The sequence below is a fragment of the Triturus cristatus genome, chromosome 11, assembly GCF_964204655.1.
Source record: "Triturus cristatus chromosome 11, aTriCri1.1, whole genome shotgun sequence".
Taxonomy (NCBI): Eukaryota; Metazoa; Chordata; class Amphibia; order Caudata; family Salamandridae; genus Triturus; species Triturus cristatus.
In genome coordinates this window covers 822,258,998-822,278,845 of record NC_140594.1, presented here as the reverse complement: position 1 = coordinate 822,278,845, position 19,848 = coordinate 822,258,998, and the positions used below count along the sequence as shown (strand labels likewise).

Sequence of the window (19,848 nt, the reverse complement as noted above, 5' to 3'; positions counted from 1 at the left end):
TGGGACATCGAGAATAATATGATGTCTGATCTAGAGATGTCAACTGCATTCACTAATAATGAATATTTACAAGGTTCATCTGACTATGAACAACTGTATTGTTATAACCACTATGGTCATCATTTCTTGCTTAAATCTGCAACACCTAGAAATTTATTTATGTATAACCAACGGGAACATTGTCCTACGCCACCGAAGGGTAGCTCGAAAACATTTGCAATGAAATTTCCATATTTTTCAGGGTTTAATATCTCGAATGCAGAGACACTTTACTTTAAGAATGTCAACAAGACAGGAATGAAAAAAATGTTAACGATTACCAAACAGATTTATTCCACAGCCTTTATTGCCCAACTGTCTAGACAGAGTTACGACTTTTGGAAAGACAACATTGAGACGAAAACTGTCTGGGGTACTAAAGATTGGCAAGTACAGGGAATGGAAGCTTTGTTTAGAGCATGTATCATCCCTGAGCAAATTATGTTTTTGAACGACACTGTCCAACAAACATCATGCCTTGGAATAGCCAAGATAAAAGACATGAACACTCTGTCTATACCTGCACCTACGAGTGAAAGCACCACACAGGGGGAGGTCAACGTACATACTATTTTGAATAATAACAGATCAGATCCTGAATGGAAAAAATTATTGCTCTGGCCCTTAGACACAAACAACTGTCAAGATAGATTCCTGAAGAAAACACAAGGTTTTACCTTTCATAGGCCAGACCCACGTTATGTCCAAAGACAGCATCCGGCGGTAGTAACAACTTACAGTGTAGGGAAACTTTGCTTGATTGGCTACAGAAAGCTACACTGGAGGATATAAAACAAAACTTTACTTTACTTCAAGAAGGCGCAGACCTTAGGGAATTCTTGCTAGGACCAAGAAAACCGCGTCAAAAACGTTTCATATATACCGGTATCTACGCTACTTATAATGAAGCATGGAAGGTCACCCAAGCAGAGACTGCAGAACAAATACGAGAAATTGATCTTATTAATTTAGAGAAATCTCTCTCTGTAGTAGACAATGGGTTAACGACTCTGTCGTCCAGGATTTATTCTTTGGACAGCATTGTATCCTCTGTCATAGACATCATGGAACAAGACTTGGTCATGTTGCAACATGGTCATTCACAGCTATGTTGTATCATGCTATTAGGCTGGACGCTTCAAAACCTGCGTTCTGGCTATGTGACTTGTCATTTAATCAATACTACGTCACTGTTTGCAGAATTCAATCTCACTGATAGACAGATCAAACTGGCACAAAGGGGAGCCGACTATACGGTGCTGAGCATTGAAAAACTGGAGAAATTACCATTCACAGTGCAGAAAAACCAGCTACTGAGTGGATCATACATGGTAAGATTACTCTGCCTGTTACGACTTTCCTTTTTCAGTATTGCCTAAAAAATATACCAGCAGGCAAATATGAAAGGTTGGGTAAAGAATACATCAAGACATGCTGAGATTTACCTTACACACACAGATGTTGGAGTGGGGGGCGTGAAGTGTTTCTTAGCGGTGAAAACTGTGAACACGCACTAAGCGGTTCTCTCCTTTGTCAGGGTATAAGCTTACACAGGACCTGTAACGGTTCCACTACAAACTTATCCTGCCACCTGCACGGTTCACTGGCAGCATTGATTAATCCAATCTTTGGTCAACTTTCAAATGGGAGTTACATTATTTTGAATGATCACAGCTGCTGTGGCATGCTGCCAGGTAGCCCATATCTAGTAATGGTTACATCCAGGGTCACTTGCTGTATGCAGGTCTTGTTTCCCCAAATAGACATAGTCAGGGAGTCACCTTCATGGCCTTCACTGAATATCTCTTCTATACGAGTTGATACTCTAAGCAGAATGAAAGCCATTCTTTTACAAAAAACTGTCCCTTTGACCTCTGCCAAAGAAATCTATGATCTCCAAGTCGCAAGGACTTCTGCAGAGATACATACCCTTTTGTATACAAACTGCCCTGTGCATTTCTCAGAGATGTTAGGTCGTATCTTAAACATGTCTGATACGAGCGGTATTGTACATGTATTTAAGAACGTGTGTGCAGGACTGTTAGCACCTTTTCAAGCAGTCCTCGGAATTTTTCCAAACTTCTTGCACTCTGTGTTGGGCGGACTGCCTCTCATTTTAGCACTCGTTGCAGGGATACTATTTTTGCTCCTACTGCTACGATATGGCAAGCCAAATCACCAGCGACACCCAGTTCACCATGGAGATGAAGTGTCGTGAGCACATCGTCCAAATTCTGGGTTTAACTCGTCTACGAGAATGAAACACCACTTGGTTTCTGTCATTCAGACCAATCTGGCAAGATTGCATCTTACCTGTTCTATGCTGCCTGCTATGTGGTGAAGAATGCGTGCTGGACATTTGTCTGACACTCCCATCAGTCATGCCTACAGATATCGATACTCTGCTGGACCCGATAACAGCCCATGCTATGTGTTGTCCCCAGCGGCTACCAATCCTGATGGCGGCATTCATTGAGATTTCACAGACGCAACATGCTACTGCTGAGGTATGAGAGGAAACACCAGGCGCGCAGGTAACATCCAATCCGGACATTGCTGATGCTTCCCATGCTAAAAGGCGATAGTTCGCATCTATGTGCTGTTGATCTTCTACACGAGGTATTCCAACTCTCACCCACAATGGTAGACGACTTGTTGTCTACAGGATTAGAACATTTTATGTTTTCTCCATCCCCACACACTGACTTTTGATTCAAGCACACAGTGTTCCAGAGAGACTCTGAATTTGGCCTTCATTCTTTTTCAAACGTGATACTGATTTTAGAATTTTTCTATGATTATATATATATTTTTTTATCCCCGTCCCAAAATTTTATTTTTCATTTTTTGGCACAGTGATCTGCTTATAGTAGAACTATTCATAGAGAACAGAATTATTTGATAACATTTCCAGGGACAGTATGCCACCTTGTCATGAATAACAATTTGACTTGTGTAACCTGATATGAAATGGTTTTGGCCCCTTTTTCTTCTGTATTTACGAGCCATTTCATTACATGTATATATCTTGGTTCATTCATTTAGCATTTCCAATATGAACCTATGCTTAGAATGGAACATTGCCTTTAATATGTACAACACTTTATGCATAGTAATGGTTTTGTAATGTATTTTTAGTACATATGTTTTAGATATGTTTTTAGCTTATTTTAGCAAACCCATGCGATGCTCTGTTGTAGGATATGTTTAGGATTTAGTAACGTCGTTAATACGAAACTGGAGTGGGTGTTTTGTGCAGATTTATATTCCGTATATAGGTTTCCCGATTTATGCCCTTATATAGGTACAATTCACATTGCCCTTATTTGGACATAGAAATCCGGCCCTTATTTAGACATTGTCCATACAAAACAAATACAGTCATGGTCACCTACATCCGTCCATCCACGTCACAACGAATTCTTGGAAAACCAGACCCTTAAGCCTTTAGGAATTTCCCTCAGCTTGAATATTGATTTCTCCAAGAAATCATTAATCATGCATGAACATCTATTCCTTAGGGGTTCATGCATGACGTTCCTCTGCCTGACTTTTATGTCAATACTGGCATTCCTATACACCTTCAAGATATAAATATTTCAAGCACTTGCCCTGGCAAATTGCGGTTCCCGGAGGATTCGATCCAACCCAGACTATGCGGTTCGCCGCGGCAAGTTCGGAAGGAGATCGAGTTCCAGCCTGATGCACTGATCTGACGCTGCCATCCTCTTCGCAGAGAATCCAGCTCAAGTGCTCTCTGACTTTCCTTGCGGGGGGGTTAGACTATTGAGTCCAGAAAAGAGATTCCAACCTCTCTCATTCTAAGGTTATGAAGCTGACTAGAACTTAGAGAAACTTTTGGCAACTCTTGGCTAAACTAAAAATATAGCTAGCTATACTTTAGAAATGGCACCTACTTCAAACCTCGTACTGCACTTAGGTTAGGTACACTGGGGTAGAACAATTTAGAAGCATCAGATGAGTATCACGTTTTAGCTCATGTTATTTATGTATGTATTTTGGTTAATATATGTCATAGCTACAAACCATGCTATTGCAGTATTATTTTATCTTACTGCTAACCTCGTACATATTGTACTTCGCAGTCTGTCTTACGATTGTAGCAATTCATATCTCTTGCATGAGAAATAAGACTGTTCAATAAACCCTTTTATTGAAACGCCCATCTCTCTATTTCTGTGCAACTCTGTAGAAACGAAGCATGCACGATTGACTGAGTGAAACTATTATCTATTGTTTCTGAGACTGTTCCGATTCTAAAAGGAAACAAAGTTGTCATGTTTATGCGGTTGTCAGAGACTAATCCCTTCTTGTATATTTGAGAAGTTTCTAGTGACCTCTGAGTTAGCTGGCACACACAAGTAATTAAGTTTAATATAGTCGATAGAGACATACTGACCTTAGTCCTATGTCACATCTATAGTGTATGTTATTCCAATACGCAGAGCCTATCAGGGATATAGGAACTACACTACAGGCTACCTGTCTCTGTGTAGAGCTGTCTCTGCAAAATCCTTTAGTTTAGTGTGGTGTCCCTCTCAGATGATCTATCTGGACTCAGACAATACTCCCGGGTTCCGTCTGACCTGGGTGTAACTTTTGGCCAATGAGGATCAATCTGTTGAGGTGACCAATAGCAACTTTTCTGCAGTGGCTAGCAACTTGCGGGCATGGGCTAATTCAGTTGTGCGGACACTGGTGGGGGGTCTAGGGGGGTAAGTCCATGTCACTTTGTGTCACTCCTTTGGTCTGGGGCACGTCTTTTACCTGAACCAGGAGCCAAAGGCATAGTCCTCTCTTTGCTAGCCTATGGTGCACCAGGTGCAGTCAAGCAGACAAGGTAGCCTCTCTTTGTGCAGTCCAGGGGCAGCAGGGCAGTCATTGTTCGAGTTCCGATGTGATCTGAGGTGGGTGGTTCCAGGGGTGCCATATTTGTTAATAAATAATACAAGAAGCCCCCGGGTCCGAACAATGGACTACCGGTTGTCCCAATGAGAGAGAAAAAGGAAAAATAGTGCTGTGGGAAAGTTGGGAGTGTCCCTTTTAAGGACGGTTTCCCTCACACACCAAAGGTGTTATGCTTCATCATGGAGATACCTCCTCGCGTCACGAACCTGTTCGTGACGCGGGCTACAACCCCTCCCTGCGATGGAAGAGCTCAGGGATATATTAGTGAGGAAAGGGGTATCACTAAGACCCAATGTGAGCGAATGTGTGAGTGAGGTGGTGCAGTGCTGACTAGACAGTGTGGAAAAAGTTATACTAGCTACAAGGTAAGCCTACCAAAGTTTATTGATGCTTCCTGGTGCCAGGATTAAAACCAAAAATCAAGCGGTGTGGCTGCCGTAATTAGAGACAGCTGCACTGAAAAGTGATCAATATTTTTCAGCCGTATTGACCTGTAATAGTGTTGTGGTCGCTTCAGGATCTCTTATTTAATATGCGCTGCTGCTGCCATGCCGAAGTTGGGTGGTTGGATGGACGTTTGTACCTAGGGCCATGTGCCGGGGAAAGATGGTGTTAGATACCTGACATTTGGAGGTACACCGGTGAATCTGCTGAACAGCCGGTTCACTGGTTTTGTATTACACTGTGTCGCTTTTGCTAATGCACCCTTATTTTTAATGTTTTTGTTCACACACTTGCAGTAACTATTAAATAAGAAATCTTGAAGAAGGCCACAACACTATTATAGGTCAATATTTCGAGCCTATACATTTCTTTACTGGTAATGCAAGTCCTGTGTGATCATAAAGTTCCCTTAGCTAGTACACAAGTGGCTCCATGACTATAGCAAATAGCAACAATGATGTAACAACCCTGACCTGTTCCTCTACTAAATGGAAAGCAGACAGAAAGGCAGTTAGTGACACAGATATGTAGACCAGCTGGGTTGAAGTACATGAAATTGATCAAGGATAATAGGTAATAGCCTCCACTAGCTGCTGCAGATCTGAGACATGAGGGGACAGCTCAAGCGAATCAAAGACGTTTCGGTGTCCAGAGGGGCCAAAACTGCCTTTATCGTAGCGCTGATGTGATGCATCGTCACAAACCAGGTTCCTAGATTGTACATTAGAGATCTACCTGAGGCAAAGCTTACCTGGCCGAGTAGGAACCATTTCTACTTCAGAGGCAGAAGCCTGGAAGCAGCAATTGTGGCTAGTTCTTTTATCTGATGGAGACATCTAGCTGCATATTCCTTAACTTTTGATTTCTCGCCAAGCGCCAGCCTGGATCCGGAGATTTTTCAGCAGTACCTCTGTGCACCGGAGGAGGACGTCGTACGGCTCCGCTATGACGTTGACTCCGGTTATGATGTCAGTGGAGCCATCTGGCGCATGGATGTCAGTTTCTTCTTTTCCGTGCAGTAACACAGATCCGGAGAAGCTGTTCCTCAGGTTGTTCTTTGTTATCGGAACAGTATGCCTTTCCTATGTCTGCAGGTTTCAAACCTTGTGGTTCTTGTAGCCAACATATGTCGGTGACGGACCCGGATACAATTTGTATGTTGTGTTTAGGCGAACAACTCAACACCAAGAATTGTGGCTCCTGCCAGAAGCTTAAACTGAAGTAGTTGAAGGAGCAGTGTTTGAAGTTGATGGCGGCTTATGTGTCATGGTCCTCGGAGGTTTCCCAGCCTCGGTCTTTGTCGTCCCTGGAAGTGCATTTGTGGGGTCGATCTAGGAGACAAAGCAGGTCTGAGGGGCGTTGTTCTCCAGGAAAGTCAGAAGGTAAGGGGCGGTTGAAGTCACAGCATTCTTGGACTTTACCACATGGAGACTCTGTCTCCCATGGCCCCTTCCGGTCGATGGTTGAGGAGACTTTTCTCGACTGCGCAGCATGTCTCCCTGTGTTTCCCGGGATCCAGGGCATCGATGTCCAGATGAGGGAACATTATGATTCCTTGCACCTCATCTTTGGGACCCCATCTCCCTCTGATGCGCGATTAGGCCCCAAGGAGGTGAGTGTGGCGCCTTTGGAGGATTTTTCAGCGGTGACAGTTGCGCCCTCTGAGTCGATGGATCAACCGACTGCGACACTGACGTCAGCGGTGCCAGTCGAAGGCTCCTCTCCTCCAGTGGACGTCGTGATGCAGAATCGGCTATTCAACCTAAGGGAATTGTACAGTTTGATGCCCCTTTTCAGGAAGAGGCATTAGGAAGTCCATCTGTATCGACTGGGGTAGGACTCCTTCAGCCCATTTCCAACACCAGTGTGTTTCAGATAGAGGACAGCTGGTTTACAGCTCTTGTTTCAGCTAGTGGGTTGGATTCTTCTTCAGTCTCGGGGTTGCTTTCTCCCCCCTAGTCTTGCCATGGAGACAAGATCCTAAGGATTCTAAGGGTCGTGATGCTTGTGGTAAGCAAACGTTTGCTTTAGCCAGCTCAGCATTGAGAGCCACCAACACATCTTGTGTGCTGGGGCATTTTTCCCATGCTTTATGGTATTCTTTATAGAACATGCTCCTATCTCTTCCGCATAACCTCCGTGCTGAGGTAGGCAGCTGATTTGAGATGGTCAGCAGGCTGCTAGGCTTTCCATAAGGTGTGGCATGGACATGACCGAGTCTGAGGGTCGGGCCATGGCAGGCTTGGTTGGCATCTATGGGCTTTTCGGAAGCTGTCCAATCTTCTTTGGTCGACATACCATTTGATCTTGCTCCTCTTTTTAGAGATCAGGTAGATGCGGCGTTAAGACGCGTCCATGGAAGGCAGAGATCTACAGATTTGTAGTCCTATATTTTATGTCACTGTGTTGCTTTGCTTGGCCCTAGGCTTGGGATATATTTTTTTGCTGGTCAAAGAGAAGCCTTGTTAAGACATTGTATCTGTCCAACTTCAGTTCTACCACTGGTAGGAGCGATAGTTATAATCTCAGTACCATTTTCTTTTTTATTTGTGAATTGGTTTAGATGAGTGAGGGAGGTTCCCTTTGTTCCCTAGCCTCTGAGGATGAGCTTTCTGCTCAAGGAGCTATCGTTAAGAAAGGTGACTTCCTTTATGGAAGCGGATCTGTTGCATGCTTCTTCAAAGCAGTTCAGTATGCAAGTAGCAAGGCCTTTTTCTTCAGTGTTTTTTTTAGAGACATATTGTTAAGCCAGTTGTAGGCTAGTGTATAGGAACTTTGGGTTCTAATCTTGAAGTAAGCAGGTGCTTCAGCAAGGTGAAGTGTTGCTCTGGCTCAGACTATCTGATTTTCATTCTTTTGAAAGCCATTTGCTTGTGAGTTCTTACTTTATGGTAAAGGAACAGTGTCTAGTGAAGGCATAAATATTACCTCAACTGCAGACAATTCCTATCCCTGCTCCATATTGTGGTGCTGTAATTTGGCAGCCAAAGGTTTGTGATGCATGGGTTGGGCCAACATGTCCCAAGACCAATGTACATTTTATGGCTTGTTGTCCTTGACCTCAGACAATATGTCCTCATTGTCGTGCTGTTTTGGTCTCCGGCCAGGCTGCCAATCATCCATATAAGTCTTGGAGACTCTTTTATAATAGGAGGATGTTTTGACTTTATAGTAAGCTTTTCTTCTTTCCATGATGTTCTTGATATTCGTGGTTCTGTCTGATCGACATTACCTGTCTTCTGTAGAAAATGTTCTTGTTATTTTCTGCATTTCTCAATTCATGAGGAATCATGAATTTCGTTTCATGTGTTGTCAGTTCTTTATGATACCATTTGACTGGCAGCGTTTTCTTATGGCAAGTCACCTACGGTGTTGTGTTGGTAGCATAGTACCCTTTTTTCACTGGGTTATGTATTTTTGCCGAACCACTCATTTCAAAGTGGCTTTTTTGTATATGGTGTATACATGATAAAATGTGCTGCTGTGTTTCACATAGTTGTTGGACTGACGATCATGTTTGTCTTGTATCATAGGTGTCATATGTGCTTGTTGTTGACAAGGATTTATTTTATGAGATATTTTGGTACTGCACTAATAGGTGCGTTACCATTTTCAGTATTATTGTAGAGCGCTTTTTGGAACTTCTCAGTTCTAGTTTGTTTTTAGGTATATAGAGTATACATGGTGGTGTCATGTATGTTATACATATTTGTTGTCCAAAAAAAAGAGAAGAAAGAGGTTTTAATCAAAAATGCGGTTGAGCCCTTTTCTCCCTTGCCTTGGTATTTTCGAGCTTATCGACGGCTCGAAGTTGTGTCCAGTCTTTCAGACAATGGCACTGAAAGTCGTACAAGGACAAGCTTTATACATCCTTGCAGTCTGGCAGTAGTTATTGGGCAGTGAAATTCTGTAAATTGCCGGGCCAATAGGAGTATCTGGTGACACATTTATGTTTGTATGTATATTCATGTCCATACATATACACCTTTGTGCAAAATGTTATACAATTGGCGCTTTTGATGAATATGAATGCTCATTTTGTCCAAACTAAATTATTTATAGCAAGGAGGTGTTGTTGTTCTTGTTGGAGAATTGGGTTCTGATGGTCCTCCTTTGAGATTTTATCAGGGCAGTTCTTGCTCTGATTTTCTTTATTGTCATGAACAATGCATATTACTTGGCTTTTGTCATGCATTTGGCCCCTTTTTGGTCATTGAGTTTTCTTTCCCCTTTGGGGTATAGGGGATAATGTCTGTTATCTGACACATGGTTCTTTAGGGGGTATTCCCCTTTTCTGTAAAGGGCCGATTCTCTCAGACCTGTAAGGTATTGTTTTATTTAAATGTTGTGTGACAGTGATGGATTCCATTAAGAGCCAAGCTCTTGTTCTGCTATTCCTATGTACATTTGGTCGGTGGTTAGTTTTTACCGGCTGGTTCTCTTTGGGGACTTTCGTAGGATTAGTTTGCAGACCCCCCTCCTGTGGGGTATAGCTATAGTATTTAATTTAAAAGTTAAGGAATCTGCAGCTAGATGTCTCTATATTACTTTCGGTAGCGTGATATCTGGTAGAGACACAGTCTAGCCGCACGTTCATTAACACCCAGCCAATCCTCCCCACTCTGCAAATGATCTGTAGGTAAGGGTTATACCCTTTTTTTCAGTTCTGGTTTTATATACCGGTATCACATTCTCAACTTATGTTGGGACTCAACAGACTGCTTGGCCTGGCCTGATAGCTTTTGTTTAGATTTTACCTTACCAGACATTTCCAAATGGGTGTAGTCAGTAGGGTAGGTGTGTGTGTTTTCACTTTCACATTGGTTTAGACACCAGTGGGCAGTATTGGTTTATTTGTTCTTTTCTTCGAAAGTCTTTGTTTGGTATCATCATACCTTGAATTGGCACCATCAATATGTCATGTAGTGGTGTGATTCAACAAACAGTTTGGTGTTGTTTTTGTAGCCTTTGTTTTGCTATTGTCACTTCATTCATTACTATTGATTAATGGTCTATAGTGTGTATGGTTTCTTCCCTTGCGTAAGGGTTATTCACCAGGGCACAGGGTTTCATGTAGCCCTGTGTTTTATTGATTTTGTTTGGGATTTCTTTAAGCAGATATCAGAACCAACCCCTCCTTCGTGACCATAAAAAAAATCCCCAAGGATCTCTTCCCGATCGACACCTTTAACCTTCGGACAAATACACCACAATACCTTCCCATAGACTCTCCTTTTTGCTCTGTCTGTCTACCCTCTCTTATCTATTTGTGTACTTGTTGTAAAGCGCTCTGATACCCTCGGGTCTTGCCAGCGCTATATATAAACTCTCTAAATAAATAAATACAATCCATGTCTGGTATTAACATACCATTTGATGTTTCTTTTTCATTAATGTTTTAGAGATTTATGATTTGTTTGGCTCACTGTTTCCACAACCAGTTTCTATGGTGGCTCCGCGTTCTGGCGCAGAAGGTTTCACAGAAGAAATTGAAGTCCGTGCAACTGAGGGGACTTATATGGCTCCACTGACGTCATGACCAGAGTCAATGTCATCGCTGAGCCATACGACGCCGTCATCCGGTGCGCAGAGGTACTGCGGAAAAATTTCTGGATCCAGACTGAGCCTGAGGAGAATTCAAAATTAATGAATCTGCGGCTACTGTGTCTCTACCAGATATCATGTTACCGAAGGTAAGTAACTTTTACATCAATGCTCAAGACTGAGAGGGAGCAAGTTTAAAGGTACATAGTGGCATCTTTGTTAGGTTTCAAACATGAACAGGCCACTGTAAAGGCTTTTTTATATACAAAGTGTTGAGCCAGCATACATTTGCATTCATTATAAAATTCTACAGCCAAACCGTCCAAGTCTGGTACTTTGCAACTCACAAGGGCATCACTTGCATTTTTTATCTCTGCTAAATTTGTAGATTCGGAAAGGCGTGTTATGGTATTATCATCTATCTGGTAGAACTGGGGGTCTCTAGTTGGCAGAGCTAGGTACCTTTGACCAAATAGGGACCCTTGCTTCTAGTCAGGGTAAGGGGGATACACACTTTAGATAACCCCTGCTCACCCCCTTTGTAGCTTGGCACGAGCAGACAGGCTTATCCCAAAGGCAATGTGTAAAGTATTTGTACCAACCTTCACAGTAACACAGTGAAAAGACCACAAATGGACACCACACCAGTTTTGAAAACTAAAGTATCTTTATCTAAACTAAACAAGCCCAAAACAACAAAAATCCAACATACACAGTTTAAAAATATGACTTTAAAAAGGGTTTAAGAACTTGTACCATAGAAATCTATGGATGCGTGACTTTTCACCAAAGTACCTGTAGATGCGACAAAAGTTCCCAAGCCAAACAGCTGCAGCATCGGAAAACAAAGAGATGCGACACTCCCGAGACCCTAAGGAGGCGATGTGACAGCCCCGCTGCACGCAGCGGACGGGTTGCGTCGAGTTCGGTCTGTAGGGAGAGCGATGCGTCAAGTCTTCGTGCCGGTTCCGGTTGCAAGTGATGCATCTGGAAAGCGTCTTGCAGAGGTACGATGCGTAGATCTTCGAGATGCGACAGCGATCGATGTGGCGGCGTTGCGTTGATGCGTCGGTTCTTGCAGCAGCGACAGGCGTTGCGACTATCTTCGCAGCGGCTTGGCGATGCAATGCAAATCTTCTCGTGCCGTTGAGATGCGCCGGTGAAACCTGCTGCAAGAAGAGCGATGTGACGGGTTCTGCAGTTCTTTTCACGCTTTTTCTTGTTCCAGCTCCCAAACAGCAGCCCTACAACTGAGTCAGGCACTCTAGGCAGGTTAGAACTCACACAGCAGAGTTCAGGGCAGCTGAGGGTGAAGTCTTTTTGTTCCTGGGACTTCAAAACAGGAGTCCAGCTCTCCTCAGGCCCTTGGAGATCTTCTTCGAGCAGGGGACACAGCACACAGCAAAGTCCTTCTCCTTTCCTTGGCAGAATAGCAACTGCAGGTTAGCCCCAGAACACACAGCAGTGGCAGTCCTTCTCTTCGGTTTCTTCAGCTCTTCTCCTCGGCAAAGGTCCCTCTTGAATTCCAGGATGATCTAAAGTTCAGGGGTTTCAGCTCTCATATTTATACCCCATAAGTCTTTGTTCTCTAGGTGTAAGGGGCCCTGGACCCAGTCCAAACCAGTTCTGGGTGCACTCTGCCAGTGCACAACTTCTTCCTTTGTTAGTGTGGGCCAGGGTCATCAGACGCACCACAGGGGGCGGAGCCAGCATTGTGGAAGGCAGGCACAGCCCTATTCAGTCTCCAGGTGCTACTCCTCCCACCATTCCAAATGCAGATCTGCCTATTCAGCCTAGTGCTGACTCATCCATACTCCTGGAGCCACCCCAGCCCCTGTCACTCTCAAGCCAGACAGTCAATCTACAAACAGGCAGAAGACACAAAATAGATGGACGGAATTCAGAACAAATCAAAACATTCACCCCCAGTCAAGAGGTCTGGGTTAAATCCATCATTCTTTTGCTCACCATGCCACCCCAGTTTAGACCTGGCCATATGCAAATCAGTCTTGCCCTGTGCCTCATGGGAACAGTCCATCCCGAACTACCAAGCCAGGTCCTCCCTGGACCGGAAACAAGCATCCAAGGACATTAGTGTATCTGGTAACAATGGCAGCAATTTTGTAGTGGTTAACCTCCCGTGATTATTGTATGGTAGGTGTACTACCTGATACTACTACGGATTCTTACCTCTGTATTGATAGTGTAACTACATTAATGTTTATGTATCAATACAATGTGTCTCATTACCTGAAGCGGCTGGTGTTCAAATTATACATTTAAATAAATGCACTAATGGTTCAGTGTAATTTGGGAACTAGAGTAGAAACCACATACTATGAAAAAGAAAAAGAATGTCAAGTTAAATTATGTATTCGCACTAGTAGCTTGGGCTAGCAATGTCATGCATAGCCTGGACCTCCTACTAGGTGGGTCCTACGTATGTGGTATCATAATTTGAGATTACCCTTCAATCATCTTATGATTGACAAGGGGACATGTGTCTCTTTGCCAAGTGGCAGAAGAATGTCAGTTCCAGTGTCCTAGTTCTATATATAGGTTGCTTGTAAGTGGTTGTCTAAACTTCTGTGTACGTTTCTCTTATGTATGTGGTTGGTGGACTCTAGCTTGTAGTGGTGACCCTTTCACCCTGTGAGGACCCCTCCCACTTGTAGGTACTCCCATATACATGTGTAAAAAGAAAAGGGTTCTTCAAGATTGCGTTGTCGTAATTTAAGAGCACCTTATAGATAAGTCGATTGTTTTGATATTATGTTATATGATTTTTTGTTTACACATGTATATGGGAGTACCTACAAGTGGGAGGGTTCCTCACAGGGTTAGAGTGTTACCACTACGAGCTAGTGTCCACCAACCACATACATATAAGCAACGTACATGGATGTTTAGACAACCACTTACAGGTAACCTATATATAGAACTAGGACACTGGAAAACAGACATTCTTCTGCCACTTGGCAAAGAGACACATGTCCCCTTGACCAGCAGCACTATGGTAAAGTTATTCTGATGGCAACATCCCTATAAAAACACATTCTATTTACAAAGTCACAACATACATCAAATCATCAGCAAAATATTAAAAAACTAGTGGATTAACACAAACAATATACACTTAATAACTGCAGAACTACTGTAGAACAAAAATAGAAAACAAATAAAACCTCTTGTAAAGGCGAGACCTATTGGCTTAGCCAATGCTTGTTCTTGGGGTAGTGTCAGTTTTAGAAAGACGTGGCAATGAGCATACATTTATTAGCTTCCCCATTCAAAAAGGTTAGCCTATTTCCGAGGACTGGCTCTTGCACGATATACTCGAGTGTTTTAACGGCAGAACCAGTCATCATGTTGGCATACGACCAGCCTTGTTACAAAATGTGTTAGGGATGGGAGCGGCTTCATCGTGAGAAATTTGTGGCAGAATATCATATCAATTAGAAAGAACGTTGTTAAAGATAAGTAACTTGCTTTGATCCATCGAAGATTAGAGTGTTTTTATACTTGTGAAGATGTGCCAACAGTTTCACATACTTGCACTTTTTGTGTGGAATTGTTACCATATTATTTGATTGGCTGGAGATTTAACATGCTAAGTGGCAGTGAGAGAAATTGCTTTTGTAGTCAGTCATTGTAAGAATACCTGGGGAACTTACAGTTTCACAAAGGATTGATTTGCTAAATTTCAACTTGGCAAACAGGTTGGGAAATCCATGCAAATATTGACATAACTAGAACATCAGTAATATTAAATCAATTGTATGTTCGCTTTAAAATGTTTTTAAATGTTTGGCATCTTCATTAATGGCAAATGAGTCAATAACTGCATCATCGTGTAGTTATGTAGCATATGAAACAGACATTCTGTTTTGTTATTTAAAGGCGGAAGTACCCCAAACGAATGCTGCATATTTGGAACTGTTTGTAGTTGTCACACGGCCATTGGTAAGTTATTAAAATTCTGCTCTTCATTTATAGCATCTTGCTTGATATTTATTTACTGATTTGACTGAGCTTTTTCGTTTTAAAAATCAAGCACACTAAATCGCATTTAAAGCTGTAAGTTTTAGGTCTCGCCCACAGACTTTCTGCTTATACTTAATATTGTATTGCTCTCTGTGTGTACTGTGGGACTCCCGAGCATGACAATGGGGATGATTCAAGCATGTGATTCCAATCTGAATGATACCAATACTGGAAAAATATAATTACATGTAAGCAACATGATCTCTATCCCTACACTTACAAAACATGCATAAATATAGTACAGAGTAGTGGACCTTTGGCCAGCCCCTTCAGCTTTTAGCTGTGGGCATTTTTATGAAAGTTATCATTGACTAGTGGGTTCTTCTTATAGCCATTGTATTACATGGAGCTTTCAGTAGTGTAACTTAGTTATCACTTCACCTTGATGCTGCCTCGCTGTCTCTTTGCCACCACCCATGCACCCTATCTTCCCGTCCACCTCCCATTGCAGGAAGTGCCATACCCCGCTCTCCCGCCACAGCATCATATTTGGTGCAGGCACGCTCATATTTTGGCTTCTGCAGTAGCAAACCATTCCAAATCGCCCTACTGTGCTTGCATACACATATATGTCAGGCATTTTGTAATAGAGATTAATATGTTTATTTATCTCAATCACAAGGTGGCTGCCCTGCATACGATCACATATATGGCAGCATCTGTAGAGAAAATGGACAAAGCCTTTATGTTGGTGCCTGATAAGAAAGGTGTGACGAAGTGGCTTTGCCAGTGCTTGCTAACTGAATGATTTTAAGTTTCTGCTCTGCTGCTACAATTGAGCAGGTCTACTAAATATGTTGTGGGAATAGGGTAACCAGTCTTGAGCAAATAAAATAGAGGAGGTAGAGCAAAAATGGAATACAAATGTTGATGTATTATGCTGTGGTATCTTGCTCTTGGCTCCCCATTTCAAAAGTTTTTATGGGTTTTGTGATATTTTTCTCTCCCCCGTTCTCATAGTATGTTATGCAAGCCTTCCCCCATTATTAAACGTTTTCGAAAACAAGACCCTCTGTTGATGTAAGAGGCTCATACTCCTCTTTGCTCACAATTTTAAGGTGTGATAATTGTAATTATTTGAGCATTCATACCAAACTGGAAACATTTAAAGACATATGGACTCTTTTTCAGGGCTCTGCAGTTATAAAATGCGTTTTATACAAGCTTTTTCTCTTGGATTTTTTTCTCCGGAAAAAGAGGATGAAAAACTTTGCTCAGAAAAAAAGGTTTTTCCAAAATCCTTTTTTGAACCCTTAGTGGATCCTTCATTGGAGAATCATAATGCATTTGCTACTACCATGGTTTTTCCATTGTGCAGCACCCTGAATAACACATCTGGCCTGATTCACAAAAGTAAACTTATATTTTTGTGTAACTTTACGATTGTTTGGTCTTCACAAAGTGATTTTACAAGCAGTATCTTTGAGTACAGAGTTTCCATACATAAAAGACCTATCCTTTTATATGGGGAGACTCCACACTCGTGAAGATGCTACTCTTAAATCCGTTTGTGAATGGCAAACAATTGTAAAGTTACATAAATGTGTACGTTGACCTTTGTGGATCAGGCCCATGGTAACTATAATCAAGGGTGCTCATGTTTTTTTTATTTCCTGCGACGGCTGAAAGATTGTCTGACAATGATAAATTGTTCATAATTTTAGAATGTTTCTTGCTTGCACCCACTCTTGTGCTACGTGAGGACCTGCAAGGTAGTCCAGAAGGACGGCATCCCTTTAATAGCTGAGCATGTGGCTCAGTACCTGTGTTGTAAATCAAATCCTGGTCCCATTTGCAACATCAGTACAAGTCTCCAAAAGATTTTCTCTGGGTTCTGGATGTACAGAACCGTTGCTAGCTTCTCTGGGGAACTTCAGATCCCACAATCCAGCTGCACCAGAAAGCTCCTTCCATGTGAGGCAGGGGGAGGGGCCATAGTGCTGAAAAGCACCAACATCTTTCTCGCAGCACGGGCCATGCAGAACTGTTGCCAGCTTCTCTGGGAGTCTCCATACCCAGCAATTCAGCAGCACTTAGAGGTGCCTTCCGCGTGAAGGAGGGGGAGGAGCCAATGCGCTGAAAAGCGCCATCACTGCTTCAGCGCCGGATGCACAGAACTGTGGCAAGCTTGTCTGTGGGACTCCGTACCCTACAATCCAGCAGCGCAAGGATGTGCCTTCCACGTGAGGCAGCGGGAGGAGCTATAGCGCTGAAAAGTGCTGACATCGCAGCCACAGCGCAGTACGTGTGCAGGCCACGTCAGAGCCAAGGGCGACTTGCCCCGCGCCCATTAAGATGCAGAGCAAAGCCCTGGGGCATCAGTGTTAGTAACAGCTAGTACCTCTTCATCGGCACTAGCTCTGGGGGAGGCACCCAATTTTCAATCAAATGGTAGTACAAAAAGGAAGAGAACAGCAGCAACCTCCAAGTCAAAAAGGCCCTGCATTTCAACCCACACACCAACGCTTGATAAGGGGCTAGTAGAAGAGGACTCTTACCTTGGAAAAATAAACACCCTCCATGGTGACCTCAAGGAATCTAAATTGGAACCTATATTGAAGCTCAAACCTATCTATGCCCACCTGAGGGCTATTAAAGCCAAACTAAGTAACCCCATCACCCTTTCTGCTGCCCATCAATGAATTGGAGCATCATCAAACACCACATGCCCTGAGGCAGGGTCTTGAGTGTCTTTTTCTATGGTCATAAGTCCTTCCTGAAAAGTGAAGACATCGCTCCCACAGCAGTACAAGTCTCCAAAAGATTAAGCATGCTCCTTTGGTAGTTCGGCATTCTAGATTTTGTCTGGGATAGATATTCCATTGAGTGGATAGGACCAAAGATTTCCGATCTTCTGAATTGCTTGTGTTACTTTGGAGCAACTAGTTGGGGATCGCAAGTATTTTACTTCCATCTTTAGACCCTGAGTTCAACTTGCCATTACACAGATGACATTTTGTTGGGGTGGTTGTCCCAGTTGAGCTCCAGGGTCGGTCCACTATTAATATGGCTACCTCTTGGGTGAAGGCCAGTGTGGTTCCTTTCAGTGAGATTTGTAGAGTGGCCTCTTGGGCTGTGTTTCATACTTTTATATCACCAGTACCCCCAGCACATTATATGACCTAGCATTGGTAGTTTTTGTACCAAGTGTGTAGGATGCTGTTTCTGCCCGAACAGTGTTCATTCAATCCTTTTTCACTGCACCACAAGTCATAATGTTTGGGGTGTCCTTTGTCGGTATTGACTTTGTACATTCTCATATATATAAGGACTGGGACAAGAAAGACGACAAGGAGGTTATGTCCCACATATCTACTGGTAACCTTTATTACTCTGAGTTGTAAACGTCTTCGTCACAGCCATGTTACTACCTTCCCTCATTTCTTGTTTGCACATCCCTTGCTCTGGATAAGACTTCGTCTCTTGGCTTTAAGGTTCAATCTAGAGGAGGGTGTTTGGATATAGGGGAAAGTGGAGGGTATCAAGAAAATAGAATAGAAATAAAGACTTACTTTTGGAAAGTAATAAGAAAATGGCCTTTTATCACCTAGCATAGAGAGTTAACTGTCACTGGGAAAATTAGTGTTCTCCCCTATGTAAGAAAGGGAATGAGGAAGCCTAAGGCTCAGAATATTGAAGATCACTTATAAAGGATCAGTACATAAGTCTGAATTCTGACTCTGCCCTCATTCAGTATTAGAATATGGTGGCCAGTCCATCTGTCTGCCAGGGCAGTAAATGAGTATACTTCACTGCCTGGTGGAAGACCAACTGCCATACATAGAGCTGTTTGCCAGAAAGGTGAAGATAGCTGTGCATTCATCAGAGCCACCACTGCAACGGATCCGTTGAAGGCACAGAAATGTTGCTAAGTGGCAGCCTCATTTAATGCCGCCATTCAGCAAAGATGTTTGTTCTTAAAAAATAAATTCTCAAATTGGTATTTTGTTTCTTAAAAACAAAAAATACACTTGGAATTTTCTACCAATGTGTGTGTAAGAAAACAGGCTCATTCCTTTGGGTTCCTGATCACAAACAAGCACTGGCAATTGGCTTTGTCAATGTGTTTTAGCCATGTTGTACAGCATAATGGCTGCTATGCAGCATGGCTGAAAGTAGAGGGAAAAAGCATTATGATGCAGTGAGCACTAGCTGCATCATAGCGTTTTTTTTAACTTTACTTTCAGCCATGCTGCACATCAGCCAAGCTGTTGTATTACATGGTTAAAGAAAACAAACAAAATTGACGAAGCCAATAGCGCTTGCGCAGGCAAAAAGCCAATCGCTCTTGTGTAGGCAAGACCTATTGGCTTTGCCAATGCTTGTTAGATAAAAAAAAAAAATGTAGGTAGCAAAAGACCTTGCAAGTGACAGCACATGTAACATCTCAGACGAGAGCTTACAAGTAGCTGCGAATATCCCAAAGGAACCCTGTAGAAGAAGTACCGAATGTGAGATGGACATGAGCAGACATAACAGCTGAAGCCGGAGTGTGGCTTTGTACAATGTTGAAAATCAATTGCCTCGCATGACCACCTGGGTAATGAAAACTACATTTCAAGTCTTCAGCCCAGTAAATGCTCTTAACAAAGTAGGAAGATTTGGCCACAGTTTGAAAGGAATGTACTATACGCAGGGCTGCAGGTATTGTGTGACAAGGGCAGGGCCAAATTACATTGCATGTAGAAAAGGTACATTGTAATGCCTAATGTCGAAAAATCTGTGACAGTATACTTTCATAATTTCAACATGTGTCAGTTCTGTCTGGCAAACGTTGCACCTCAACCTCATAAGCACCAGTTTAAAACCGAAATACCGCAATCAGCATCTGAAAGGTCATTGTTTAAC

At 42.7% G+C, this 19,848-nt stretch overlaps 1 protein-coding gene across 1 annotated transcript in view; it reads left to right on the top strand.

Annotated features, from left to right (window-relative positions):
* Nucleotides 1-19,848, top strand: part of LOC146785486 (disintegrin and metalloproteinase domain-containing protein 9-like) — a 1,594,707-nt gene that overhangs the window by 486,553 nt on the left and 1,088,306 nt on the right. Inside the window, exon 7 of the mRNA XM_085633059.1 lies at nt 14,857-14,919. Coding sequence (XP_085489185.1) covers nt 14,857-14,919 — 63 coding nt within the window. The remainder of the gene's footprint in view (nt 1-14,856; nt 14,920-19,848) is intronic.